The 27,884-nt window shown below is 46.3% G+C and overlaps 3 protein-coding genes across 10 annotated transcripts in view; 2 read left to right on the forward strand and 1 right to left on the reverse strand.

Annotated features, from left to right (window-relative positions):
• Positions 1-3,426: 3,426 nt before the first annotated feature.
• Positions 3,427-16,244, forward strand: CHERP (calcium homeostasis endoplasmic reticulum protein). 3 transcript variants are annotated; one of them, XM_058858470.1, is made up of 18 exons: positions 3,427-3,530; positions 3,620-3,793; positions 4,412-4,593; positions 5,350-5,487; positions 5,714-5,865; positions 6,217-6,328; positions 6,678-6,767; positions 7,377-7,614; positions 7,939-8,117; positions 8,525-8,921; positions 10,796-11,034; positions 11,836-11,969; positions 12,245-12,331; positions 12,796-12,945; positions 13,066-13,182; positions 13,523-13,617; positions 14,162-14,347; positions 15,124-16,244. In XM_058858470.1, the coding sequence occupies exons 1-18, from the start codon at positions 3,506-3,508 to the stop codon at positions 15,159-15,161; spliced, it is 2,733 nt and encodes a 910-aa protein (XP_058714453.1). In that variant the 5' UTR covers positions 3,427-3,505; the 3' UTR covers positions 15,162-16,244. The 3 variants fall into 3 exon arrangements, with proteins under 3 accessions (XP_058714453.1, XP_058714455.1, XP_058714454.1); XM_058858472.1 differs by having other exon boundaries at positions 15,536-16,244; XM_058858471.1 differs by having other exon boundaries at positions 13,069-13,182.
• C28H19orf44 (chromosome 28 C19orf44 homolog) lies at positions 15,876-21,452 on the reverse strand. Its single transcript, XM_058858473.1, has 8 exons — positions 21,209-21,452; positions 20,203-20,790; positions 19,603-19,957; positions 18,950-19,026; positions 18,404-18,863; positions 17,490-17,585; positions 17,198-17,364; positions 15,876-16,894 (listed from the first exon to the last, which is right to left on the reverse strand). The coding sequence occupies exons 1-8, from the start codon at positions 21,245-21,247 to the stop codon at positions 16,817-16,819; spliced, it is 1,860 nt and encodes a 619-aa protein (XP_058714456.1). The 5' UTR covers positions 21,248-21,452; the 3' UTR covers positions 15,876-16,816.
• Positions 21,453-23,743: 2,291 nt separating this feature from the next.
• EPS15L1 (epidermal growth factor receptor pathway substrate 15 like 1) overlaps positions 23,744-27,884 on the forward strand; it is a 46,696-nt gene continuing 42,555 nt past the window's right edge. For 3 of the 6 annotated variants that reach the window (XM_058858568.1, XM_058858570.1, XM_058858573.1), the window contains exon 1: positions 23,888-24,008. In XM_058858568.1, the coding sequence (XP_058714551.1) occupies positions 23,970-24,008 (39 nt within the window). In that variant the 5' untranslated portion in view covers positions 23,888-23,969. Of the gene's footprint in view, positions 23,818-23,885; positions 24,009-27,884 lie in introns of those variants that run through there. The other 3 variants (XM_058858574.1, XM_058858571.1, XM_058858569.1) reach the window with 3 other exon arrangements.

The following is a 27,884-nucleotide window of genomic DNA, read 5'->3' on the forward strand; positions in this document are numbered from 1 at the left end:
CCCTTGACCTCAGCCCTTTGACCCTGCCCCAACATCAGTATCACTGACCTCCAGTGATTTCACCATATGAATGCTACTGTAGTTATCTCACCCAGCAGTGTCAATCCCACTATCAGTCTCTATCCCAGCCCCACAGTGATTATAGCTCCAGTCCTAGTGACCCCTTCCCTGGCCCAGTCCCTTCTGGAAGACGCTCAGGACCCTCGGGATGGATCCAGCACCTTCTGGAAGACGCTCAGGACCCTCTGGACAGAAACAGAACCTTCTGGAAGACGTTCAGCACCCTTGGGATGGATCCAGGACCTTCTGGGAGTCCCTCAGGACCCTCAGGATGGATCCAGAACCTTCTGGGAGAGCCTCAGGACCCACAGGGTGATCTAGAACCTCAGCACCGCGCAGCACCCGGCAGGATAGTCTAGAACCCCCGGGTTGGCTCCAGAACCTTCTGGAAGAACCTCAGGAACCTTTCATGGAGCTTTGGACCCAAACCTGCACCAATCTCCCTCTTTTTTTCCCCCGTTTTACCCCCTTTTTACCCCAAATTTTGTCTCTTTTTTCCCCATTTTTTCTTCCAATTATCTTTTTTTCCCAGTTTTTAGCCCAAATCTTTTTTTTTCACTTTTCCCTTTAATTTTGTCTCTTTTTCCCCATTTTTATCCCAAATGTTCTCCTTTTTTTCCACTTTTCCACCAAATTTTGTCTCTTCTTTTTCCCCTTTTTCTTCAGATTGTCTCCTTTTTTTCGGTTTCCCCCCCAAATTTTCTTTTTTTTTTCCACTTTCCCCCCAGTTTGGCCTCATTTTCCCTTCTTTGCCCCTTTCCCACCCAATTTTCTCCCCCTTTTTCCTCCTTTCCCCAACTTTTGGCCATTTCTGACCCAAATCTGAATTAATTTTGTATTTTTTTGGCCATTTTGGACCCAAATCTGGATTAATTTTGAATTTTTTTTCCGGGTTTTACCCCAAATTTTGGGGTTTTTTGCTCATTTTTGGCACTTTTTACCCTAATCTGAACAAATTTTTTACCTTTTTTGGACCATTTTTCCCCAAATCTGCTCCAATTCAGTCTCTTTCCTCATTTTTAACCCAAATTTTTTTTTTCCCCAATTCCCATTTTTTTTTCCCCAATTCCCGTCTGTTTTTCTTTATTCCCGTTTTTTTCCCCCGATTCCCATTTTATTTCCCCATTCCCGTTTTTTTCCCTAGTCTCGCTTTTTTCCTAATTCCTGTTTTTTTCTTTATTCCCGTTTTTTTCCCCAATTCCCGCTTCAGCTCGGCTCGGCCCAGCCCGCCCGGCCCGCTTCGGCTCGGCTCGGCCCGAAGCTTGAGCCGCACCTTGAGGTGCAAAAAGGACCTACCGCTCATTTCCTCCCCTGCGTCCTTTTAGCACTGGCACCTGGGCCCAAACTGCTGCGTAGGATGAGTTTGTTCTGGAGCTTGAGGCTCTCTGAGATCCTGTTTCGTGAAATAAAGCTCGTGCTGCGTTCCCTGTTGGCTGTGATGCCAGCGCTGTATGGGATGGGCTGAGCTGTGTTTCTGCAAGTGGGATGGCTGCTCCGATTCCCTCGGACAGAGGGGGCCGTGCAGCACAGAGAGTGAGCAGCACGCGCTGCTCCCGTGGCCAAGGTTCAGTGGGAAAGTGATACCGTGTGTCCTACCCCCGTAATGTCTCTTTGCATCTTAGAGGGTAGACCCGATTCCTTTTCCGCAGAGACTGGCAGGCTGAACTCACCTAAATTACAGCACCGTGCTTTTGATAGTTGAGTTTAGGGAAAGAAAAATACCCAGTGCGGAGACCCCAGGCTTTTTATCTGTGGGCTTTGTCGGTATTGCCCTTTATTTGAGCAATATTTCATTTTATGACGTTCAGTTTGCTGTCCGCTGAGCTTCCCACACATCCGCGTTCCGCTTTTTTCATCGTGCTCGTGGTCCATATGTAGTTTAATTGGTTTGGATTGTCCTCCGAGGTGAACTGATGCTAAATGAGATTAACTGTCAATTTTGTCTCTGATTTTAAGACCGAGAACTCAATTATACTATATCTATGAATGAAAAGCACACAAGAGGCCTTTATCTGTGTATCTAGCGAAAGTGTTTACTGCCAAAAATCCCTGACTACCCCATAGATAAACCTCAGCACTGAGCACAAAGAGAACCGATTATCAAGTACATACAGTCAAATTAAAAGGTCAGTATTGGAGCTTTCTCAATCCTTTATCTGTCTCCAAAAAATTCTGTACTACTGTGTTATTTTCTGCTGGTTTAATTTGTGGGCCTGTGGTGTGGTTCAAGTGTGCCATTCAGGCACCAAGGAATCTCTTCACATCTCACTTGTGAAATGAAATGTTATCTCATTTTCAGAACGAGTAATGCACAACAGTCTCCTGTCCATTTTAGGTGCCCACCTGAAAACTCTGGGACTATAATCTGTATCTGATGCCCCAGGTGTCCTGGGGTGACTTTATGATGCTTGTATCCCCAGTCACCTTATGTTACGTACTAAGTTCTGCACCTTTAAGACCGGCTCTGAGAGGGAAGTGGGGGGTAAGAAGCAGCGTCAAGTTTGTGTTCAGAAAGAGCCCTCGCTCCCCTGCATCCTGCTCTCGGACTGCGCTGTCCGCAGCACGGACAGGCAGCGGGACAGAGCTCTCCTTGGCTTTTAGTTAGTTTTTAGCTAGCTGAGGCAGAGAAGTTCCCTGGACTGTTTTTTTTTTCCTTTTTTCTTGGATCCGTTCAAACCTACTCTGAACCGAAAACCCAGACGAATCCCGGGAGCTGACGCCTGTGGCCCACCCGGCCTGGACCTCGGCACTTTCCAGGGCCGGAGGGACCGGTAAGAATCGGACCGAGCCGAGCCACACCACACGAGAAGGACTTTTTTCTGGATTTGCCGTCTCACCGAAGGGCGAGAGGTTTTATTGTTTAATATTATTCAACTTCTGCTAAATAGTTCTTTTCCGCTTTTCTCCGAGGAAATCTTTTTCCCTAACCAGTTGGGGGAGGGACCCCATTCGGAGGTTCCCTCCCAAATTTGCCCTAAACCAGGACACCGGGTTAATATCACTGACTTGAATCGCACCAAAGCCCATTTGTGGGTCAAAACTTAACGTTCAAATGGAACAGGAGAAGAAAAAAAAAAACCAAAAAAACAAACGACAAAACAAACCCTTCCCCACAAACCAAACAGCTGTACTACACGCCGAATGTGTTGTTCAACCCTGGTTCTGTTACCTTTTAAGATAATTAATAATGCAAGCAAGCACTGGACCTGAGGCAAGTCAGTTACTTTAACAGTAACATCCTGCCTGTGCTGTTACTCGAACCAAACCGTTCGTTACCTCTTGTTTCTCGTCGTCATTGTCATTCCCTCCCCTAGCGCCGCTCCAGCCACGCGTCACCCGCGGCGCGCGCCGGCTCCGTAGCGACGGGGCCGTAAAGTGCGGCCGCGCGGCTGTCGCAGCTATTCCGTGCGTGCGGCGCGGCCCAGCGGCCCGGGGACTCGCGGCCATGGAGATGCCGCTGCCGCCCGAGGGTGAGGGGCGATTGTGGGGACCGGGGGGCAACCGCGGGAACGGGAAGGGACCGGGGAGAGCTGGGGTTGACGGCGCTGCCTCCCCACAGACCAGGAGCTGCGGAATGTCATCGACAAGCTGGCGCAGTTTGTGGCGCGGAACGGGCCCGAGTTCGAGAAGATGACGATGGAGAAACAGAAGGAGAACCCCAAATTCTCCTTCCTCTTCGGGGGCGACTTCTACGGCTACTACAAGTACAAGCTGGCCCTGGAGCAGCAGCAGCGTGAGTGGGGCCTGTGGCTCGGGCAGGGCCGGCTCGGGGCTCCCTCCCTCTCCCGGCCGCGGGGTCTCTGGGTCGGCCGGCGGAGACACTTTTGTCTCTCCTGGTCTCGCCCTGCGCCGCTGGGACCGGTTTGCAGCCTCTTCCTAAGCTCTGGGTTCCGAGTGGCTGGCTCAGCGCTGCCCACGGCTCCTCACGGCCCCGGTTGTGGGTTTGGAAGCGGGCAGGGGGAGCCGTAGGGACGGGCAGCGTGGCGAGACGGAGCTCGGCACCTGGAGAGCCGGAACTCGGCTTGTGCAGGAGTTGTCCCTCTGGAAGTGCACAGGGAGTTGCTGACTCTCCTCTTTGTCACCGTACACCCGTGATTTTGCGTTAACCGTAGAATCGTAGAATACGCAGAGTTGGAAGGGACCTATCGGGATCATCGAGTCCGACTTCTGGCTCTGCACAGGACACCCCGAGAATCCCACCAAGTGTCTGAGAGCGTTGTCCGAGCAGCTCCAAGCCCTCTGTCCCGCTCAGAGGGAGGGTCTGTTTGGAACCGGTGCCATTTTCACCCGTGGGATGGTGGTAGCAGGTTTCTCTGTGAGGTTTGCTTTCAAAGTTTACTGTGTCCGATAGTGTTGTGCAAGCAAAGCCAAGATATCGAGGCTTCCGCGCAGATCCAGCCCCTGCCACAGCCATCGCTTCCACCGGCTGCGCCCATCCCAGCCCCTCAGGGCACCCCATCTGTGGAGGAACTCATCCAGCAGAGTCAGTGGAACCTGCAGCAGCAGGAGCAGCATCTCCTCGCTATGAGACAGGTTGGTTTAAGGATGAATGCTCACCTGGGGTATCCTGGTCTGTCAGCGGCCGTAGGAATTAAGGATGAAGGGGGAGAGGACCATGTGCCGCTGAGCAGCAACAGAGGTGAGGAGGAGGGATGTTGCTTTCCTTACTTTCGTTGTATGGCAAATGCCATCGTACCCCTAGAATGGACGCATCTGATGTGTAGGTGGTGCTGGCATGATTGAGCTGTGATTAAAGCCTCTTATTTACTCTTTTAAAAACCTTGTAAGGTTTAGAGTGGAATAAATTGTGACCGCTTTATCCTTGGTTTAATGGTGCAGATTGCTGGGAGCTGCAAGATGCTCCAGTTTGTAGTATTCCGACTTAGATGCGATTAGGGGTGGAAGGGTGCTGTCAACCAGCTGACTTTTGCAGGAGACGTTTAGCTGTTAAAGCTGCGGAAAACCAAACCGAAGAGTTCTTGCACCTGGGTTACATTCCTTACATTTAAGAGCTTCTTGCAATTATTTTTTATTACGTGATAGATTTTAAAAGTGGAAGTAAACTGGACTTCTCCCGAAAAATGTGAAGCGTCTTTTCTTTTCAGAGCCAAAGAATTGGAACATTTTCATGAGGTCATAGTGCCTGTAAAAGATTTTGGTCCTTGAGATGGCTACTCATGTCCAAGAGGATAAGGATACAGCAGTTCCATTCTTTAAAAGAATGTTTGCTATAATGTAATTCTATCTTTTTTTTTTTTTTTTGTCTTTTTTTGTGGTTTTTTTTGTCAGGAACAAGTCACATCGGCAGTAGCGCTTGCAATCGAGCAACAAATGCAAAAGGTTTTGGAGGAAACCCAGTTAGATATGAATGAATTTGACAGCTTGTTGCAGCCAATAATCGACACTTGCACAAAAGATGCAATCTCAGTAAGTGATCTGAATCTGCATAGGGATTTGGTGGTGCTGTGGGTTTGTTTGAATTTTGAGATTCTCTGTATGTTAACAACAGCTTTATAGGCATGTTGTGTGGCAGGTAAGATGAAAGCTGTTACCTCAAAACTCCCCTGCCTGCAGTTGTTTCAGAGCTCTAGGGAGCCCGTATCGTGGGAGCACATTAGACTGACTTAAAATATATAACATTTGATTTTCTAAGGCTGGAAAGAACTGGATGTTTAGTAATGCCAAATCTCCCGCACACTGCGAGTTGATGGCCGGGCACCTGCGGAACCGGATCACCGCGGAAGGAGCTCACTTTGAGCTGCGGCTGCACCTCATCTACTTAATCAATGATGTTTTGCATCACTGGTAAGAATTCAGTTATGGGTTTCAGTCTGCTATTTTGATTAATTTGATCAAGTTTCTCTCCTAGGTACCAGTATTGGTTTGACTAGTCACTTCATATTTTTAATGTATTAATTATTTTTAGCAGCCGTCCTCAGATAGCCGCTGCTTTGATATAGTGCCTTAGTAATCGGTTTTAGGTAAAACCATTTTACCCGCTTTGCATATTTTTCCTCCGGACGAGATTTTACAATAAAGTCATTAGGGAGAGAACTCCATTTCGTGATTCCGCTACTTTTAGTATAGAAGAAGCTGAGATGAATTGAATATTCCGGTGCGGTGGAAAACGTAACTCTTCCCCTTCCTTTCTTGAAGCCAGCGGAAGCAAGCACGAGATCTTCTGGCTGCTTTACAGAAGGTGGTTGTGCCTATTTATTGTACCAGTTTTCTAGCAGTGGAGGAGGATAAGCAACAGAAAATTGCCAGAGTGAGTATCTGGTTTTGGTTTAACTGTGACTTCTGCTTTGTTAGGTTGGTGCTGTGTAAATTCACAAATAGGCAGGTGCAAAAAGATCACTGAGATTTTTCTGGTCTGATTGCCTTCGTAAAGTCTATTACAGGAGGTGCTCTAGTTCTCACTTAAAATAGAACTCAAAAGTGCCTAGGCTTTATTTCGGACTTACCATAATGATGAATGCGTCTGAATCTTTACCGGTTCAAAAATAAGTACCGCAAATCCTAGGTCTTATGAAAGACTGAAGACGCAAAAATGCCGTGCCTCGTTTTTTCTTTGATTGTTCATAATTTCTAAAATCCTTTCACTCTTATTCGTGCAGCTTCTTCAGCTATGGGAGAAAAATGGGTACTTTGATGAGTCCATTATTCAGCAGTTACAAAGCCCGGCTCTTGGACTCGGCCAGTACCAGGTTAGCCACAAAAATACCGTTTTTCTTATTTATGCAAGTATTTTGAAAATTTTTCTCCCCTTCAAAGGATAATGTTAATTTCTGTTCCCCCTCCCCTCCCTTGAAGTTGCTTTCGAGGGATTGCAAAAAATAATGTAAAACATAACCTTGTTATTTCAAACGTTTGATAATCCAGCTGCTGATCTGGTCCTGGATACAAGATATGCACTGATACGGTGCTGTACATATTTGGCGGTGTCTTGTATGGCAGGGAGCGTTTGGTCAAAAGGAAAGAAGCAAACGGGGCTTTAAATTGGATACACCGAATATAAAATTCGTTGTGGCAACAGGAACTTTTCCTTTTCATTATTAATAATGAACGCTGTTGATTTGAGCTGTATTGGAAAGACAGTACTAAAGATGGTTCCAGGGTTCCAGGCTGCGGAGAACGTTTTGGAAATCTCCGCAAAGCTTCGTAATGAGACTGGGTGGTTCTGCCGGCATTATCCCGCATCCTCGTGCGTTTTTTGGGAGAGAGGGTGAAGGGCAATACAGGGAGCTCTGACCAAGTGGATAGGGTAGGTATTATAGGTGCAGTGTTCATTTGTCCTCCTTGGCTTTTTTTATCAGGCGAATTTGATCACTGAATATGCAACGGTTGTGCAGCCTGTGCAAGTGGCTTTCCAACAGCAGATCCAGAACCTGAAAACTCAACATGAGGAGTTTGTGAACAGTTTAACGCAGCAGCAGCAGCAACAGCAGATCCAAATACCCCCGCTAGAGAATGAGGTGAAATCAACACCCCCTCCTCAAGCCCCAACAGCAGCCTCAGCCTCAGCTCCACCATCTGTTCCGGTCACACAAGCAGGTACTGAGCCAACCTGGGAAGTGTGCGAAAATCAGTGGGTGACAACTTTTTTTTACCCCCCTGCCCCCGTTCTTTTTTAATAATGAGCCACAATGCACTGCTGGTTTGGTTCAGGCAAAAGCTTGAATCTGTTCAGAGCAGGTGCAGGCTGATTCTTGAGTATAATCAAAGAAGAATCAAAGAGATGAGTGTTAAATGAATCAGAAATCCTGTCTCCCAGTAATTAGATTTCTGCAGAAGGAATTCATCTGGAGCCTGGTGTGCTGATGTTTCATTGACCGCACTTGACTTTTGATGCTGACAGTAGTGTCTAAATTGTTCCAGATGATGGTAAATCTCAGCTGCCTCTGGCCGGTTCTACAGAGTATGACACAACCGGCTCTGGAGTGCAGGATCCTGCCTCAGGTGGACCACGTGGGCCTGGATCTCATGATCAGATTCCCCCAAATAAACCACCCTGGTTTGACCAACCTCACCCTGTTGCACCGTGGGGTCAACAACAGGTAAGAAACAGTCCTGAAAACAGATGTGGGGGTTCGGAATGACTGTCTCGATTGTGGAGGTTGGGAATGACCATCTTGGTCGTGGAAGCGCAGCAAAAAGCTGTGAAACTTAGAAATCTGGATTTCAATGCCAAGCTTTGTCGTTCTGAGCGCAGTTAAAGGCAAAATGTTAATTGTATTTCGGTTTCTTAACCGCCACACTATTCCTGTGAATAAGAGCTGTTTGGTTCAGTAACAGTTTGGTCTTTTCCCATCTTTTTTTCTGCAGTTGAAGTCATTCAGACTCCTATTTGAAGTGTTCTTTCGCTTGTGCCCGTTGCCTATGGGCTGTATTTCCTTAACAAGGTATGTTACTGTGTTCTTTCTTCTTCTAACCTAAAGACGGGCCTTCTGTATTTCACCTCCAGGGACCACCTCATTGTCCTCCCTGGAATAACAACCATGAAGGAATGTGGAATGAACAGAGAGATCAAGGCTGGAACAATCAGCGAGAGACACCTTGGAACAACCAGCCTGATCCTTCTTGGAACAACCAGTTTGAAGCGCCGTGGAACAATCAGCATGAACAGCCTCCATGGGGTGGGGGTCAGAGGGAACCTCCATTTCGAATGCAGCGGCCACCTCACTTCAGAGGCCCATTTCCTCCACATCAGCAACATCCCCAATTCAACCAGCCCCCGCATCCGCATAATTTCAACCGCTTTCCACCTCGCTTCATGCAGGATGATTTCCCACCTCGCCATCCCTTTGAAAGACCTCCTTATCCTCATCGTTTTGATTACCCCCAGGGGGATTTTCCTCAAGGTAAAGTGTGTACCAGGCCAAGTTTTCTTAAGTTGTAATGCTGATTGCCATTACAAAATTATTTAGTGATTTGGGGTGGCAGTTTTATCATTGGTGGACTGTTGTGATTTTCCTAAGCAACGTTTGGAAAGCTGCTGCTAAGAACTCGGTAGGAAATGCTTGCAGAGTCGGATGCTTCCTTGCTTTTTGAGTCTGGCCTAATGGCTAAGAAATCGTAGTCCAAATTCAAGTTGGCATCTCTACGGGCGCCTCTTTTGTGACTACTTTGCTTTAAGAGTAGTAAGTTCAAAGGTGAAAAGCAGCATCTTCCTGTGGATTTAATTGCCTGCACATCAGCCCCTAGGTGAGGGCTGATGAGAGCTGTGACCTGTGTAGACGGAAGAAGTTAAGAGGAAGGCTGAAAGGATTTGTTGCTGTGCATGTGCTCGTTCATTTTCTTTTTATTTTGTCTGCCAAGCGCTTTGGTTTTCTGCCTTTAATGTTGTGTGGCTCGGTAGTGTGTGGTGAAATGATCCCTAGCTCCGGTTTGTCCTCTTCGTTGGGTCGTTCTCTTGTTGGAACGTGGGAAAGTGCGGGAGCGTAACCAGGTGCCGCTTGGCTGGCTCGTGGCTGTCTGCAAGTCTGCTATGGTTGTGCTCGGAGGTAGTTTTCATTTCACCTGTGGGAGTTACTGTTACTCTGAAATGATCCTTATCGGTGTAAAGGCCAAAGATCACCCTGGTTCTGTGTGACAGGTCACGTAGAAGATATGTTATGTTTCTGTGTAGGAGTTGCTACATTAATCCTAAAAGTTTCTCAATTTTCCAAGTCTAAAAGTGGCTGAAAACCAATGGCTTTGAGTTTATGTATTTAGGGTTGAGTTTAACTTCTTTAGTAGACATTTTCCCTTTTCTTTCCCTTGGGTTTTATTGCTTGGGTGGTTTTTTTAAGAATTGTGGTAGAGAACAGGGAGAAAGGGAGAACTCCCTCTTGTCCGAGGGAGTTTAGGTTCAAGTTCAGGATGAGATGCTCCGTTTTGGATTCTAGTGGTGATTTAAAATGTTCGTTGTTTCATGCAGAGTTGTCGGAGGAAGGGATCTACTAAACCGGATGGTTAGAATTAGGACAGCAGTGAAGCAATGACAATACAGATTCTGCTTGAGTTCTGATGACAATGAGTCAAATAGTACCGGCTCGAGATTGGGAAGTGGCTGTAATGGCTTTTCCTGGAAAAACTGTTAATCCTGCTGTAAACGATGTTGATTTTCAGTCTTGCATTTTTCTCCATAGAGTGCAGTGAGTTCAGCAGGGTCTCCTGGCGTTCGTGCCGTGTGTCCATCAGTGGTTGGATGAGTGTCGCTCGCTTCCCCGTTTTAACAGAATTATTATCTCTACCTCTTCTCCAGTTTTATTTTTCTCCAGAAGTATTTTCTTTTCACGCACTGATGTGAATTAATTGTTGCCGTATGCATTTCTTTATATACGTTGATTTGGCAGAGAGACGGAACTAATTACAGCTCCGAGCTGAGTCACGGTCGCGTACTTAGCTTCCCACCAGTAGCTGCCCTGCTTCGTCCAAAACCTTTTGTTCCCGAGTGTGTCTTTGTTGTGGTCCTTTTGACCACGGTCCTTTTGACCATGTCCCAGAGGAAGCAGTGGCTTGGGGCTGAGCAAGCCTGTCGTCTAGAGAGCAGTTGCTGTGGCTGGGGAGGTACGTGCGCTGCAGGGTATTGGTGAGCGTGGACCTGTTGCCAGCCTCTGGTCCTTCGGTTCTGGTGCTTTGCTGGATCTGCCGAGATTGGGTTTTAGGATAAATGCAGAAATTGAAGTATGCCTCTGATTGCGTTCCTTTCTTGATAGCTAAATAAAGCTATTTTAACCCTCCCGCTCTGCAGAAATTGGACCTCCTCATCATCATCCCGGTCACAGGTTGCCTCATCCTGGAATCAGCGAGCATCCTCCCTGGGGAGGACCACAGCACCCTGATTTTGGGCCTCCCCCACATGGATTTAACGGGCAGCCCCCTCACATGCGGCGCCAGGGGCCGCCTCACATGAACCACGATGATCCCAGTCTGGTGCCGAATGTTCCCTACTTCGATCTTCCTGCCGGACTGATGGCTCCACTTGTCAAAGTAAGTGCTTGCTGTGGGATTGACCGGTGGGATTGAAAGATCCAAAACCAGTTGTTGTTATTAGGGACAGTCCAACGTGGATGTGTATAATTTCAAATCCTTACAATCCGCAGCCAGTTGCGTAGGGTGTGAGAGCGTGGGACTGGTTGCAGGGACTAGGTAGTGAAAATGGCGATGATTTTCATGCGTTGTGTGCTAGGGGAAGCTGGTTGAACTGTGTGAAAGACTAATTTGTACTTGAAAGTCTGACCCCTATTTGTAGGAAATGGTGATGGCCAGTGATTTCCAGAAGGCCAGAGAGACCTCCGGGTCTGATGTGGCCACTGTACTAGTTCTTCATAATCAGAATTCTCATGAAGATGTTTTACAAGTGTTATATGTACAAAGAAGGATAGAGAACAGGAAACGTACTTATATCAGCATCTTCAGGGATATTTACAGTTCTGTCTTCTGTATTTGAAATTAATGAATAAGCCTCTTCCATCTCTTTCTGTTATTCTCATACACCAGTTTGTGCCAGGCTTCCATCCAGCCACATTAGCACAAAGGTGGATGAGATCTGCATTTTATCTACCTGATGACCCACTTAATACTGCTACCTGTGCACTGCAGGCTTTTCTCAGAGAACTCACAATAGCGATAGCACGAGTTAGCATCGGGTCATCTGCAGAATCCTTATTTCCAGATCACTTTTTATCTGGTTATTGAAATTTGAGGGCTCCACACAGCGAAATCTCTATTTAACTCTTCAGGTAGCCACCTGAAGAATGACAGAAATGTAATTTGCTTTGTTTCCGGCAGCTTGAAGATCACGAGTATAAACCTTTAGATCCCAAAGACATACGTCTTCCACCTCCGATGCCCCCCAGTGAGAGACTCCTGGCTGCGGTTGAGGCATTTTATAGTCCACCGTCTCATGACAGGCCTAGAAACAGGTAAGAGTAGATGTGATGTAGCCAATAAAATGGTAAGGAAAATGCCTTAGGAAGGTGTCTCAAACCACAAAGTGCCTCCCTCTCTTTTGCCTGCATCTGGTTCTCTTAATGCACTTGTTGTATTGCAACTGTAGTTGCCGTTTGATCTTGTACTGAGTTTTGTGAGACGGCTTTGCCCAGACCCTTCGTTCTGTACAAAATCTGGTGAAAATCCTTAAGGTCGCCGCTGAAGTGGAATTTACATGTGGGGGTTCTGTGTGGTTGATTTGTTGCAGTGAAGGATGGGAGCAGAATGGACTATACGAATTCTTCAGAGCAAAAATGAGAGCAAGGCGGAGGAAGGGTCAAGAGAAGAGAAACAGGTGAGAGTTCCCGTGTTCTGCCGCCTTCTGCTTTGAGCTGTTCATTTGGAAGGTGCTTGGGCTAAATGCAGGGCGAAAGTCTATTCAGCAACATGCTGATGGAATAAGTGAGTTTCAATGTGCTGGAGTTTCTGTCTGATCTGCAAAAAACAGAACCGGCACAGGTTGCCCAGAGAAGCTGTGGCTGCCCCATCCCTGGAAGTGCCCAAGGCCAGGGGCATGGAGCAATCTGGTCTGGAGGAAGGTGTCCCTGCCTGATGGCAGGGATTGGAACCGGATGAGCTTTAAGGCCCCTTCCAACCCAAACCGCTTTGTGATTCTGTGAAACAGTTTTTCACACTCGAGCTTTCACTTTCACTGCAGAAGTAGTGCTTGTGTGTAATTTGAATTTGATCGGGAGTAGATTAGTGTTTCTGATGCTTTTCCGTGGAATCTCACTGGAGTTTCTCTGCTCGTCTGTGCAGTGGGCCTTCTCGATCTCGCAGTCGGTCTAAAAGCCGAGGTCGTTCGTCTTCCCGGTCTCATTCACGATCTTCAAAATCATCTGGCTCCTACTCGAGATCACGCTCTCGCTCTTGCTCTCGATCGCGATCCTATTCTCGCTCACAGTCCAGGTAGGGCACGGGGAGGGGGGCTGAACCTTGGGAACTGGGGAATAGGAAAAACCCGACCCTCCAGCCTGATCCAAGGAACTGCGGGGGTTGCTCTGGTAAGTGGCGTGCTCTCCCTTTCAGAAGCCGGAGCAGGTCCCGCTCCTCTCACAGCCGATCGCGGTCTCGGTCACGGTCTCGATCCAAATCGTACTCCCCGGGAAGGCGGCGCCGTTCCCGCTCTCGCAGCCCCACTCCTCCGTAAGTTTTGGGTTGGTCCCATCTCCTTCTACCTGGGCTGGTTGAACGGAGCGCCTGCCTCGTTACCAGGGGACAATAAGCGTTTCAACAAAGAACGGAAAAGATGATGGAGAGCAGGTTTAGAAACAATTTATCTGCTACATGTGCTTATAGAGAGAATATTACTCCTTTGTGGTGGCTTTTTATTTTCACAAAATCTAATCTAATGGCTTTAATAAAGAATAGCTTAGTAGAGTGGATGGAATCATGTTGGATGTTAATGCTTAACAGAATACAACTGACAATGCTTTGTGTCAGAGTAGTATCACCGATTCCTAATTTGTTCTTTTTATTTTCTTAGCTCTTCTGCTGGTTTGGGCTCCAGTTCTGGGCCTCCTATACCAGAATCGAGACTCGGAGAAGAAAATAAAGGTCATCAAATGCTAGTGAAGATGGGTAAGATGCTGCTCTAGAATCTTATGCGAGCCAGGAAACAATATTAGATGCCAAAGTCTTAGATATAATTAATTAATGCATGTTCATAAGGAATTATTCCTTGGCATTCCAAGGTCAGTGTAGGAATATTCAGAGATCTAAGTATGTAGAGCAGTGATAGTTGCCTTTCTGGGAAAGATACAGAAGACAGGGACACGAGTTTGGCATCAGATAGAACTGACCCTACCTGAGGTATTACATCTCCCTGCAGTGCAGGTCAGCAGGGTTGACCTGACAGATGGGGCTTGCGCTGCCTTTCTTCTTACCCTCCTAATGGTTTTTAGGAATAGCGCTGCCGTTAGCTCCTAGAATGTCTGTGTACGAATGCTTGTGAAATAAATGGGATGGTTCACGTGTTGTTTCAGGTTATCTGTTCCCGTCCTGCTTTATCAAACTGATGCTGTCTTTGGTTGTTTCCAAAATGTCCACATTTGTCTTCACAATTCTAGTAATAAAAAAAAAACAAACTGTGAAAGGATTGCAATGTTATGTCCTTGCTCTGCAGGATGGAGTGGATCTGGTGGACTGGGAGCCAAGGAACAAGGAATTCAGGATCCAATTAAAGGAGGCGATATCCGAGACAAATGGGATCAGTACAAAGGAGTGGGAGTTGCTTTGGATGACCCTTACGAAAACTACCGAAGAAATAAAAGCTACTCGTTTATCGCACGCATGAAGGCCAGGGATGAATGTAAGTGAATGTTTCTCATCAATTTAGAAACCTCTATGGACTTGAGAGTGATTTTTGTAAACCCAAATCAAAGTATTGGTAACTCTTAATTTTCTAATGTAACTAATATAGTGAAACAACAGGTAAGTGGACACGTACTCTGATTAACCCAGCGGGTTTTCCTTTTTAGGCATTGTGCTGCGTTCTGATTTCTGAAATGTTAACTAATTAGCGTGTTCTGTGTAAGCCGCTTCCTGGCTGCGATACTGAGCCCCCGTGTCTTTGAACGTTGCCCCACAAAAACTCGGAGTGGTCGCAAAGTTAGCGGAGGGGGAGCTGTGCCGCACAAGGGATGGCTGCCGCAGCAGGGAGCTCTTCCTGGCCGGCATCATGTTAGACTACACTTACTGTGTACACTCCTGCCCTATTCAGAGTTTTCTGCTGTTAGTCCCATGTTCTGCCAAAGCCAGAACTGGTAATAAATTCCCTGTAGTGCAGGAAGGGTTTAGAAAAAGTGGAGGTGTTTATAAGAGGTGAAGACAGTTACCTAAATGATGGATTTTTGTAGAGAGTCTGTGATACATTGAACATCAGCACTTGCCAACAGCTAAAAGGAAAAAGCTGGCATGCTCAGCGAAATGTCACTTCTGCCTCCAGCTCTGTGCAATCAAATGGGTTCAAATAAAGCCCCATAAGGAAAAATTCCTTATTGACAGAACCCTCATTCCACAAAACATTTCAGACAGCTTAGGTAGTGACTGCAGAATGTGTAAGAACTCTTTTCCCTATTGTTTCAGTGAAGCGTGAAACACAAGACCCTCCACCACCCGAATAAGACTCTGAAGAAAGATGTCTTGCATCTTCTGCAAAACATTAAACTTGTAGAAATCCGGATTAAAGTCTGGAGGAAGTGACGAATTAATTTTAAAACTATGGTGAAAAATGGAAAGCTATGACATGTACTTCAACACTTGTCAATTAGTGCTTAAAAAAGGCCAGTTGTTACTATGACATGTCTAGCAAGTTTAAAAATTTCCATTTATCTTGCAAAACTTTCTAACTAGTTCCCCATTTTATAGTAGAATTAAACCCCGTTCAAGCTCTTCCTGGTGCAGAACTGTGCCTCATTCATTCCCGTGGAATACAGACGTTATCTGATGTGCTTGTATGTTCTCTAGTTCCATAATGTATGTTTATTTCTCTCAAAAGGTTAATTCTATTTGAAGTGGAGGGGTGCTGCCTTGGGATCAAGTCAGACTGATGCTGAGCAGTGTATCCTAATGTCTAAATGGGGAATGAAGCATCTAGTTCCAGTGCAGGTGACCTCTGAGCACTGTGCGAACTTTTAGAACCTTCCACCCACCACCAGGCCCTGCCCAGCAGCTGCTGCAGCCGCCACTCGGGGCAGGACGCAAGGGTCAGTTCTCTGGCAGCTTTCCCAGCACTCTGAGGGATGAGCAATGCTTTGTAACGGAACACAGTCTTTGAGCTTTTTATATTTTTGTATATACCCTTCAATAAAAGCCAATTAGTTCATTAGAAGAGAATCCATTTTCTCTGCTCTACACGTTTCTATCAACCAGATGTTCTCGCAAACTTGCTGTAATCTAAATGAAAAAAGAAACAAATGTTTTGTAACTGTTTCCAGAGACCACCGGCTAGAGCTGTTAGGCCCTTGCACTGCACTTCCGCTCCCCGGGTCTGCGTGGTGGTTCCCTTTTCCAGTCACTTGTTTGTAGAGCAAAAACCCTCTTAAAACCATTCAGTTAATATGGTGGAATATCAGTTTATTCTAGATCTACTGTAGTTGTGGAACTGTACCTGTCCATGAATCGGCGTACAACACCTGTATGTTACCAACTTGTGAATGTTGTTGTTTTGCTTTCCAATAAACAATTTTTTTTTTTTTAAATAAAAAGACAGCTGAGATTTCAGAGTAAGTGGATTCCTGGACCTTCACTATAAGCTTCCCTTGTTTTGAATTTATCTTAATAAACGCACTCAAGCGTGTGTGTGGGCTTGTTGTAATCTGACAAGGCTGATTATACAGAAACACTGTTTGGATAATGGCAGGATATGGTTATTTTCTACTGTGGTCATATTTCTCAGGGGCTGTAGTACAGATTTTCATTTCTACCACGATCATAGATGCGATCACGGATCTGACAATTCACGGGATAAGCGTGTGTATCGTGATGACTTATCACGGTCCCATTAGACACACGTGTTATCTCAATGTCTCTTTTGCGGACGTAGTCTCGCTGCATATCCCTGTATTGTGCACGTGAGTAAAACTTTCAGGTATAGAAAAGTAAATGATATATAACAATTAGCAACTTGTACTAACTCGTTTTTACCCAATAGCAGTTTGTACAAATCCTTCCAATACAGTTTATAACCTTTTGCCTGTTCAACTTGGAAAAGTTTCTTATTTCAGCCTTAGAGCTGTAAATATAAATGTCACTTGAAGCTGAATAACTGTCCGAGCAGTTACTTCTCCTGGGCTCTCCGAATTTCTTCAAGCGCTTGCTCAATTGTTAGAGGTGGGGATTTGTGATTCTTGATGTACTGGGAAAAAAAAAAAAAACAAAAAGTTAATCAACTACTGTCTTCATTATGTAGATTATTATTTACTAAGCAGTAGAAAGCAACGTCAAGATCCATGGATGTTTCTGTACTGCTCGCTTGAGTACAGCTAAATGCTACAACAGAAACCTTAATCTTTAAAAACTATGGCCTCCAGCAGGACTTCAGTCTTTTTTTTCCCTTTAAACTTACTCATTGATCATATGCAAAAAAACTGGGTTCGCAGCAAATACCACAAGCATTTGGAAAGGAATATACGCTCAGTCTCTGGTTTGTCATAAATACCTCTTTAGCCTCTTCCAGGGTGTGGTAGTGGAACTTCTCATGCTCGAATGACTCCACGAGGGATGTGTGAAGGTGGTGAACGTTCTCGACAAACTGCTGGGTCAGCATCACGTGCTGCTTGCACAGGGCGTGTAAAACGAGAACTGAGGGGCTGTACGCGGTCAGGGCTGCAAGAAAGGGACGGGACGTACTGCGGTGAGGCACAGCCAGCAGCAAGGGCTGAACAACAAACCAAGCCAGATTTAGGTGCAGAAAATAGAGTAAAAAAGAATAATAAATGTGGTTTTGGTACCTTCTACTGCATCCATGCTGATCACGTGACTTGCAATTGGTACTGGATCGATGTAGCTGGTTCCAACAGATGGGGTGAGCACTGCAGAGGGGTTTGCTGTGCATAGGAGATAGCATCAGAATTACTGGGCGGGGAGAGTGGAAGGGCTTAGTGCCACTGCTTGGTTCTTCAGCAGTTTCTTGGGACAGCAGCTGCCCTCAGACCACTGCACAGCCTAACAGGAGAATTCTGTCAGCCAAAAAAATGCTGACATAGTTATAGAACTTCCACAGTTTCTTTACTCTCAGGCTCACAACACCATTGCAGAAGGGCCCTTTTCTAACCCTAGGCTCAGTACAAATAAAGACTTTTGTACTCGATGCTTTGGTTTTCAAGCACACTAAAGTTTCTACTTCCTCCTTGAGTGTGGCAAGGAATGATGGCTCTTAGCGCTTTTTCCTTTAAGTAAAGAGACGTAGGCAGGGAGTTACCCCTCAGGATGTGAAAGCTCATATCTGATCCTGTCATGGGGCCATAATGCTTTCCCAAGAGAAAAGTTAAATGCAAAAGAACTCTATGAATGAGCAATCGCTTCAGTAACGGGGCAATGCTATTATTTACGATAGTAAAGATAGCAGAATGTTGAATTTCATTTGGAAGTACTACTCGTGCTATTGTGAGCTCTGTCGCTAACGCTTGCTCATCCAGCCTCAGGTCCTGTGGGGAGTATTTTTAAGCAAAAAAAGATTTCTTACTACGATATTCAATCCCAGTCTTTTCTGTAGACAGCAGATCAAAGTGTTTGGCTTTGTAAAATTTTTTATTTAGCACCAGTGAGTGTAAGCTGGCACTCAAGAAGTCTATCGAGGCTGACTGCGCTGGCATACATAGAAGTGTAAAACTTGCCCGAGTAGGCTGGTAACTGCTGAACTCACCCTTCGCCCAGCAGTAGGTGAATGGAGGCTCTACTGTCTGAACCGCGGTTTCTGTGACGGTCACTTGGTGCCTCCGGCTGTGCTGCTCTTGGGTAGCCCACGGGGATGACGCTGAAGACGGGCATACTCCAGAACATGAGCAGCTCTTGGAATGTCCCTCTACAGATCCCCGGTCTGTTGTAGACAGAGACCTTTCAAAGTCTTCAGAATATTCTGAATTAAGAGTTCTCTCATTCTGATTAAGATAATCCTGTCTGCGTGGAGGAAAATCTGAGGAAACTCCACTTAAATGTTCAGAGATTTCAGCTTCAGAGATGCATTTTTCAACTTCCTCTCCGGAAGAATCACTCACAACAGTTACTGCACTGGTCATTTTAAGAGCGGGCTGGTCCTCTTTCACCAGCAATGCATCTTTTTTCACGTATTTGTTTGATTCTTGAGTAAACCAAATATCCTTTCCCTGTAAAAGTATTTATTTTAGAACCTCCACACTCCACCAAACAAAGGCAGACTAGGAATGTGTGCTAGTGGGGATTTTCTACTTACTTTCTGCTTTAATTCTGCTGCCTTACTGGAAGGATCTGGTGCCAAATCATCAAGGCTCAGGATATTCAGTCTGACGTCTGCAAACAAATGACACCTACTCGTGAGAACTTGGATGAAAATTACAGTATGCTTTCCCTAAGTGAGAAAAGTGGGGGAAAAAAAAATCAGTACTAACTGAAGTACTACAAGTACCAAACTACTAGTTTAGTATTAAGAAGTAACAGCAATCAGTCACTGATTCTTTAGCTTTGCGGGAGCTCCTAAAATTTCCTCCTTTGATCTGCTGACATTCCTGAAGTTCAGGAGATTTTTGTTGCCCCTCATTTCCAGCTGTTCTCACTCTGACCCACAGATCGGTACATTGTGCCACTGATACACGAAAACTACTCTGAATGTTCTAATTGTTTTGACATCGTAATGTCACCCAGGGCAGCATCACTAATCTGAACCCATTAGAGTTATAAGAAATATACAAACCTATTACACTAGAAAAAAGAAACAGATCGAGATAATGACTTTGAACAGGCCTTGGTTTGTGTAAAATTTCACCAGTGAATCCTTTCAAAGTGACTTATTTGCCCATGTTTATTAAGAGAATTTATCAGGAGGTTATCAGTACAATTCATACTGAGATGGTATTTTAGAAAACTTACATTTCAAGCTACTGCTGGTTGGATCTTCTGCATCAGCTCCTTTAGAAAATAATTCATCCAACGACTTTATGTCGCTTCTGTCACTTTCAAGGGATTCTTGGATTTGCTTGGTGTAGCCTGCTTTAGGCAGAGCAATCTTTACGGTGTTGTCTTTTATGGAAGGCGACAGCAATCGAGATCTCATGGTATGTCCTGACAGGTTTCTGCTGGTGGGTGAAGGTGCTGGTGAATTAACTCTACCAAACACACTTTTCTCTGAGTCTTTGTTGTGAATAGAAGATGCTTTAGATAACTCTGCTGGTGAAACCTCCTTGCAAGGTGGAGGAGCCCTTCCTGATGGAACTGGAGTCTTGCTCTTTTTGAAGAACGTGAAAAAGAGATTTATGTGTTACTCCACTGTTATGTGTAGATTGCAAAAGGGAGAGCAAATCATTGTGGGTAAAATAGAGTAATGTTAAGATGTGAATCTGAATTGTATCACGAGCGAGACGCAAATGCAAATTTAAAATTTAGTTCCTGGTGTTAGCTAAATAAAACCAATTAAAATAATTATACAAAAGCATTAATAAAGAGACATAATCCAGTAAAGTTTGTATTTACCTTTCTACCGCACTGAGCATCACTTTCCAGAACTTCCTGATTCCCATTTCCACTAGAAAACCCCAAAGAGCTCTTCATCAATTCTCTCATTTCCTCTTCATCGCTATCCAGATTAAGCTGTTGTTTAAGCGTAACATTCCTTTTAGGGCTTTGAATGCTTTCCTCTTCCTCAGAACAGGCATCCCTGCGGGTCCCATTCCCACTGTAATTCTTCCGGTACTTCTTGCCCCTGGCACCGCCTTCATGCTCAGAGGCAGATGAGGTGCATTCCTCAGCCAAAGGCTTCGGGCCCGAGTCGGTGGTCTGCAATTCCAGGTGCTTTTTTCGGCCCATGATTTTGCTTTCTAGTTGCGCCACTTTATTCAGGACTGAGCTTAACCGCGTGTGGGAGGCGCTGCCCAGAGTGCTCTGGGCTACGCGGCTGCTCCCTGCCCACACGGGGCTTCCTGGCATCTGGCACCGCTGGATCCCAGAAGCGTTTCCATCGCATACTTTCAGGAATCTGCCGTGGGGGGACGGAGTTCTTCCAGCGGTCTCCAGCTCTACGTCCACCACGGTGAGGTCACCGCGGGCGCTGTGGCTGTGGCCCTGCCAAGAATCACAGAGTCGCTGATCTTAGGAAAGACCTGACATCATCGAGTCCAACCTGTGACTGATCCCCCCGCGTTGTTAACCAGACCAAAGCACTGCGTGCCATATCCATCCTTTCCTTAAACATCTCCAGGGATGGCGACTCCACGGGAAATCCCTCCCGATGTCTGGCCACCCTTTCTGTGAAGAAACTCTTTCTGATGTCCAACCTAAACCTCGCCTGGCACAGTCTAAGACTGTCCTCTCGTCCCGTCCTTGGTTCCCTGGGAGCAGAGCTGGTCACTACCCGGCTGCACCCTTCCCTCAGGCAGCTGTAGGAAGTGGGTTGTACAGATCCCTCCCCACGCAGGACGCGAACACCGGCCCCGGCCGAGGCTGCCTAGGTACAGACCGAGACAGGGCGCTGGTGCCTCACCTGCCCTCGGCCCGCGGGTGCCCGAGAGATCGTGGCCATCCGGGAGGGGACGAGACAGAGATGAACGGGGCAAGGCGGCCGGGACGGGGCGGGACAGGGTCGAAGAGCACGGCATCGAGTCCGCCCGGCCCGAGGAGGCGGCGGAGGCGGCGGAGGCGTCTCCGGGCCGGGCCGGGCCGGGCCGGACCAGAGCGGGCGGTGCGCGGCCGTGTCCTGGCCCAGTATCCCGCCCAGTCATTGGCTCCGCGCGAGCGACGGAGCCGCCAGCCAATCGCAAGCAGGTTTACAGCCGCCGGCACTGGGCGCCCCGACTGCAAGCCCCAGCGTGCACCGGGGTCCATAAATGGGGATTTTTACGAGCCTGCGATTTGCTAATTATTGGAGCGAGTTGGGAATTGACCCAGTTGTTCAGCAGGATTTGCGCTAAGACCCCTGACTGAAATACCATATTGTAGGCTATTACCTGCCCTTTGTACTTTCGTGTCATTTCCAGGGACTTGGTGAAACTTGTACTTCGTGTGTCACAGTGAAATTTGGCATTAGGTATCTAACACCATTGTATAGTTGTAATACAATTACATAGCTATTGAACTTATGCCATAGATCATTTTTATTTTGCCTAGTTTTTTTGTTTTTCTGGGATAGTTTTCTAGTACTTTCTAGTGTTATTATTCTGTAAGGCAGTTCCTAGGACTTGAGTTTAAGGTTCTTAAAAACTTTCCCTTGCTATCTCTAAAGCCTTGTCTGACAGTTATGCGCACCTATATACTCCAATTATATATTTTGATTGTAATGCCAGATAAGACTTATGAAATAAAAATTGATAATGAAATGCATCTGGCAACCCACAAGATGATTTAGATTGCTTACCATTGAGGAAAATTAATGATAAAAGAAGCCCACGGACTGGGATGATTGAATCTGAATTTCTGATCTAAATGACATCAAACCTGAGGTAATTTGCTGTCCTTATTCTGTGTTAGTGTATTATTTAATTTCTTTTTAATATTGTTGAATTATGCACTGGGTTTTCCCTTTGACAGTTCTGAAATAGACATACAAAGTGCCTGGATGCTGTCTTAATTTTTTATTTTTTAAAATTTATTTATTTATTTATTTATTTTCCCTAATGCCGTGAGGGAAATGAATTGGAAACAATGAATGATGTGCCTGATTTTTCTGTCTGGCCTGTCTTTTACCTCCATCTTGTAACTTTTTCAGTAATTTCCTTCAATCTTTTCTCAAGTCCTTCTGGTTTTCTGCATTTCCTTCCTCCCCCAAGAACTAAGGCTTCAAATTTTAAAAAAAAAATTAACGCAGACTTCAGAGCCCAGGGCTCTGCATTTACCTCTGGACGCCGGCTGAGAGGATTTTGTATGCTGAGGAGAAAGGAAGAGGCGGGAATCCCTGGAAGCCCCAAGGTCAGCTGTGCCACTTTATAGTCTGTTGACTGAGTGAGGTCAAATTTTTCTTTTCAGCCCCAAGAACTGCAAAACAATTCCAGTGACGGTCTGGGGTGAAGAACTTTTAAAGCTCTGAAATACGACGGTTGCCCTGCACCTTTTTTCCCTAAACGGATTTAACTTTTATGTGATCCGCAGTGGTCCAGCCTCGGTCAGGCTGCTGCTCAGGATTTGTAGTCTGCAATCAGGGGCTTGTTAACTTTGATGCGTTTGATGCCGAAAATTTGATCCTAGACTAGAAGAAGCTTCACTGGGGATGAAGAACCTCCAGTGGATGAAGGCCGCTTTGACAGGGTTTAGAGATACAAAGTTGATCTAGGACTGGAGCGTCTCTCTGCCGACGAAGGGCTGAGGGAGCTGGGTCTGTTCAGCCTTGAGAGGAGGCGCCGAGAGAGGACCTCACCCCCTGTCTGTCAGTGTCTGCAGGGAGGGGTCAGAGCGCGGCCGGGCTCTGCTCCGCGGGCCCCGAGAATGGGAGAAGAGGCAGCAGGCAGAAGCTGATGCCTAAAAAGTTCCACCCGAATATGAGGAAGAACTTCTTTTCTTTTCTGTGCAGTGACTGAGCACTGGAACAGACTGCAGTCTCTCACTGGAGATATTCCAGAACTGTGTCGACGCAATCCTGTGCCATGTGCTCTGGGATGGCCCTGCTGGACAGGGACGTGGGACTTGGTGGCCCACTGTGGTCCGTTCCGTTTTGGGATTATGTGAGTGCCCAGGGAGGTGGTGGTGAAATTCCCACCCCTGGAGGTGTTTTAAGGAGCGACGGGACGTGGCACTCAGTGCCCTGATCTGGCTGACAAAGTGGCGATAGGTCAAAGGTTGGACTCGATGGGTTCTAAATGATGCTAAATAATTCAGATTTATTACCCATCAAATGGATTCTAAATGCATTCTAAATGATTCAGTGACTCTGTGGACCGCTGCGGGCAGCGGGAACTGCCGTCGACGAGCGCCTGCCGGGCCCCGATAAAACCGCGGCCACTCACCGGCGGGTATCGGTCGGGCAGCTCGTCAGCGGCCGCCACCGCCTCCTCGGGCCCGCCCGGGCCGGCCGTGCCGCCGCCTCCCGCCCCTCGCTCCGCCCCGGCCGCGGCCCGACCCAGCGGGAGGAAGATGGCGGCGCTCATCCCCCTCAGCCAGCAGGTACCGGGCTGCCTGGGGACGCGCGGCCCTCCGCGCCGGCGGCCGCGCGGGCGCGGGGAGCGACAGCGGGGCTGCACCGTACGCCGGTGCAACCGGGCCGGGACTGGCGCTGAGTAAAGGCTCTGTGCCGAGAGGGGCTCGGCCCGCGGGGAATGAGGGTCGGGGCGCGGCGGGAACGGGTCCCGGTTGAGGTAAGGGCGGCAAGCGGCCCCCGCCGTGCGCCGGGGCGGGTGCTCTTGGGGGGCCACTAGCTGCGCCGGCGGCCTCCCCTCATGAAGGCCCTGGGACTGCGTCCCTGGGGAGGGGCTGAGGGTCTCCTGACACTTCCCTACGCCGAGCCGCCGGGATTACCGTAGGCCAGAGGTTCGAAGGCAAGGGCCGGTGCTCCGCACGTCATCCCGTTTTCCTGTTCGTACCGGAGGGTTGATGCCGCCTGGAGCTGCTGAGCTGTCGTGACAGGATGTCGTGACTGTGTGGGGTGTTTAGGCGGTACGTGAGGAGCGCGGCCGTAGCGCGGGGACACCGGGAAGGGACTGAGGGATTAGCGGAAGGTGTTCGCCTGTCAGAAGGAGGATGAGCTTCTGCGAGGCAGGGGACAGAGCACATATCCCTGACTCTTGGGAGAGGCTGTTTCCAGCTCTAGTCGAATGCTTGGGATCCTTGGGTTGATTTCTGGTGTTACAAGTTTTTGAATTGATTTCTTACCCAAATAATTCAAGCCTAAGCAATGTGATCGCTGTTTATGATTTTCCATAGCCCCATGATGACAGTCAGTTTACTTATTTGCTTTAAAGCAAGAGAAAAGCAACACCACCCCACTACCTTCAGTGTCTTGAAATTAAAACTATTTTCTATGCTGTGCCTAGGCCAGTCAGGCATTCCAAATGACTCCTGTTAGTATTTGGGATTATTTAAATATGTTGACTTCCTTTTAATAATGATCTTTGAGTTGCAATACTCTAAAAATTTATCTCTCAAAGGAGTTACGTGATGCTTGGGTAACATAACTTGCTGTGTGTCTTACTAACAACGTGTACTGCTGTTTAGCTTCTGTTTAGTAGCTGTCCCGATTAACAATCGGTTTGATTAAATGAACGTATTCAGAAACATCTGGAAACATCCGTGTACGCACAAACTGTTATGAAAAATTTTCAAGCGAGTAATGTGGTGCAAGATGTGCAAGTCAAACTCTGGATGTGAGAAGTTCTATAGTACATTGGTAAAAATCAAGTAATTAGTGCGTACTTACTCTAGAAATCCACTTTCTCTGTTGTTTAAATTCTCATTGATCTTTGAGAAATTGGCATCAGTGGTATTCCTTTCGATAGAATATGTTATGTTTGGGGGGATAAAGGACCACATTCTGTAAACACATCAGTTATTTTTATCGTATTTTCCAACTAATTCAGTGGAAGCATTGTAGTTCTAAAAATTGTTTTCCTATATTGAACTGTCGAGAGTAATCTAGCTATAATCGGGGCAGTAAACAGTATTTCCTTTAAAGTAATAAACTTCCTCTTTTAATAGCCTCAGTTTTGTGATTACTGAGGAGATGTGTGTTAGAATAAATGCCAGAAATGGAATTAGACAGAATAGGAGAGGGTACGTGTGCTGTACTGTTGAGGCACGTCCACTCAGAAAGATACAAAGTAAGACTGTTGATACCAACATGTTAAGAGCTGCAAACAGCATGGGTAATTCAAGCAGATTAAAATATTTGATCATATTTTATCATTAATCATTTATCATAATAATAATTTCTTTAAAAGATTTAATGTGATCCAGAGCTCTTTGTGGCCCTGAGATGACCTCAGGAAAGAGAACTGGCTGTATCAATTCTTCTGGTGGCATGCACTTACTCCTGCCTGTTTCCCAGACCTTCACTAAGGGACTTGGAGCAGTATCCACACGTGTGCACTGCGTACCACAAACACAGCATAAGGATCTGCTGTGAGTGTGCAGGCTCAAGAATTGAACTTCTGAACAGGAAATCAACTTGGATTAAACAACGAGGCACTAGGGCTCCGAACAGTCTGTCTGGGAGACGGTCTAAAGCGTTGGTCAGAGGTGATGTTTCGGGCAGTATAGGGCAGGCACAGGAACCATGGGGTGGATAAACTGTTAGTCAAACTAAACCCCTCTAACAGGTTATGCTTTGACATCATCAGCTTTGCGCTCTTCAGAATTTTTGTCTCTGTCGGCATTGACGGTCTTGGGTTGGTCCTTCATCAGCAGATGTCACTAAATTACAGAATCCGCTTGAATGATAGTGATGTCATCACATATAGTGGTGGGTAGATAGACAGCTGTGCTATTTTTATCACTTGAACCCATTTTGCCTGGTCTGCTTCATCACAGAGATGCAGCCATTTAGGTAAATCGGTCAGAGAGACTGAATCTTTGTAAAATTCTGTGAGTAGAAAATTGATGCCAAAGTGCTTTCAAGTAGCGCTTGGGTGAGTAGTAGAAGAAATTTCACAGCATTGAAGCACATCACCCTGGCTTCCCACCACCTCTGCCAGGTAAGTCAGCTCCACATCACGGCTGACAATATCAAATGAGGCTGACAGGAGTGTCTGGTGATGGGATGTGATCGTTTAGTCCTGCTGTTGGAGCGCTTTGCTCTTGGTATCTTGGTATGAATCCAGTCTCTGCATGCTCTAGGTTACTCACCGCATCATTTAGAGGAGCTTGTAGTTGGTGGTTGACTCTCTTGTCTGAGCTTTCTGATAAACAAGAGGGGCATAGTTTGCTGATAGTTGTCTGAAAACATGCTGGGTTTTATTCAGAGTGGAACAGGCTATTTCCTACTTCCACCTTTTCTAGGAATGATATGTTTCCTGCTTGGACAGGAACACAGTACTTATATGTGCTGATTGTTTACATGCCAGCATAAAGAATAGTCAGGTTTATGAGTTATGCTTGCAGCATCCTTCTGAAATCCTGTCTGCCATCAGGAAAAGCGAGAGCTTCCAGAGAGTGCTGATGTTGGAAAGTGCGGCGGCTTATTTTGTTGATGGATATAACTGAAGTACATTTAAGATGCTTAGGAAACTGTTCTGAAAATGCAGGATTTTTCCATTCAAATAGAGCTGTAATCTTCAGAGATTCAGTGTTTGCTTGCGCTTGGTTCAGAGAACTTAGTTATTATGGATAGCTCCTTAAATGAAGATTTAGCATGTTTACTGTAAACTCGCAAGAAGGTTCTCTTGGCGTAAAATAAAGTTTTCATGTTCCTGGTTGGTCTTTTCTTTCATCATGTTCCTGCCCTCCTTCCTCTCAGAGTAGGCAAAACATCTGGAAATCCATGAGGGTGACAAGAAAAAAGGTGGCATTTGGGAGGGGACATAGGAGTTAGTGATAGGACTTAGTAAGAAATACTCCGTTTCGGGCGTCTGACTGCTGTCCTGGAGGTGGAGAGTGGTTGTCCCAAGCGAGTTTTGTGACATCTCTGTGTCTTGCTTATTAAACTCTATATGGAGTTGTTCTGCTGCTTTCTTTTTAAAGCTTCTGAGTGGTCTAAGGACTGACCTGATTTTGATTGGATCGGTGTTGCTGTTGGCATTAAGGCTGAGGAGAACAGTGTGGAGGGACAACCTACCTGCACAGGGCTAGAACTCACGTGGCCACTGTAGGAGGCGAGTGAGAAGATGGGTTTTGGAGCTTCTGCATCTTTTGGCATTCCAGTTCCCGTCTACTCAAAATGTCAGCAAGAGGCACTGGGATCTGCTTTTTTGGTGCACTGAAAAGACAAGGCTTCCCTTGGGTCTGCAGCTTTCATGTAATGCATTGATTGCATCAAGTTTAAATCCTCCAAAGGTGTTATCATGGAATTGCGAGAGTTGTAATTCGCCGTTCATTCTGTGTGTGTGTGTGTATATATTTGTATGTATATGTATATGTGTATGTATATATATATATGTATATATATATGTATGGTTGGTTATTTGGGGGTTTGTTTTGTTTTTTGTTTGCTCTGTTTCAGTATAAGATCCTGAAAATGTGTTAACGCAGGCACAGGTTCTCTGTGTGTGTGTGCGTATTTGTCTGCTGAAAATATTCTGTAA

The sequence above is a fragment of the Poecile atricapillus genome, chromosome 28 (assembly GCF_030490865.1).
Source record: "Poecile atricapillus isolate bPoeAtr1 chromosome 28, bPoeAtr1.hap1, whole genome shotgun sequence".
In the NCBI taxonomy this organism is placed as follows: domain Eukaryota; kingdom Metazoa; phylum Chordata; class Aves; order Passeriformes; family Paridae; genus Poecile; species Poecile atricapillus.

What these genes read in the sequence shown, in the direction of transcription:
- CHERP (XM_058858470.1), top strand. Translation starts at nt 3,506, where the DNA reads ATGGAGATGCCGCTGCCGCCCGAGG. An exon ending in AGCAACAGAAAATTGCCAGA is followed by an intron (nt 6,329 to 6,677) that starts GTGAGTATCTGG and finishes TTATTCGTGCAG; the next exon opens with CTTCTTCAGCTATGGGAGAA. An exon ending in TCTCGCAGCCCCACTCCTCC is followed by an intron (nt 13,183 to 13,522) that starts GTAAGTTTTGGG and finishes TTATTTTCTTAG; the next exon opens with CTCTTCTGCTGGTTTGGGCT.
- C28H19orf44 (XM_058858473.1), bottom strand. Translation starts at nt 21,247, where the DNA reads ATGGCCACGATCTCTCGGGCACCCGCGGGCCGAGGGCAG. An exon ending in CAGCAGAATTAAAGCAGAAA is followed by an intron (nt 18,864 to 18,949) that starts GTAAGTAGAAAA and finishes ATACTTTTACAG; the next exon opens with GGAAAGGATATTTGGTTTAC. An exon ending in CAGCATGGATGCAGTAGAAG is followed by an intron (nt 17,365 to 17,489) that starts GTACCAAAACCA and finishes CCTTTCTTGCAG; the next exon opens with CCCTGACCGCGTACAGCCCC.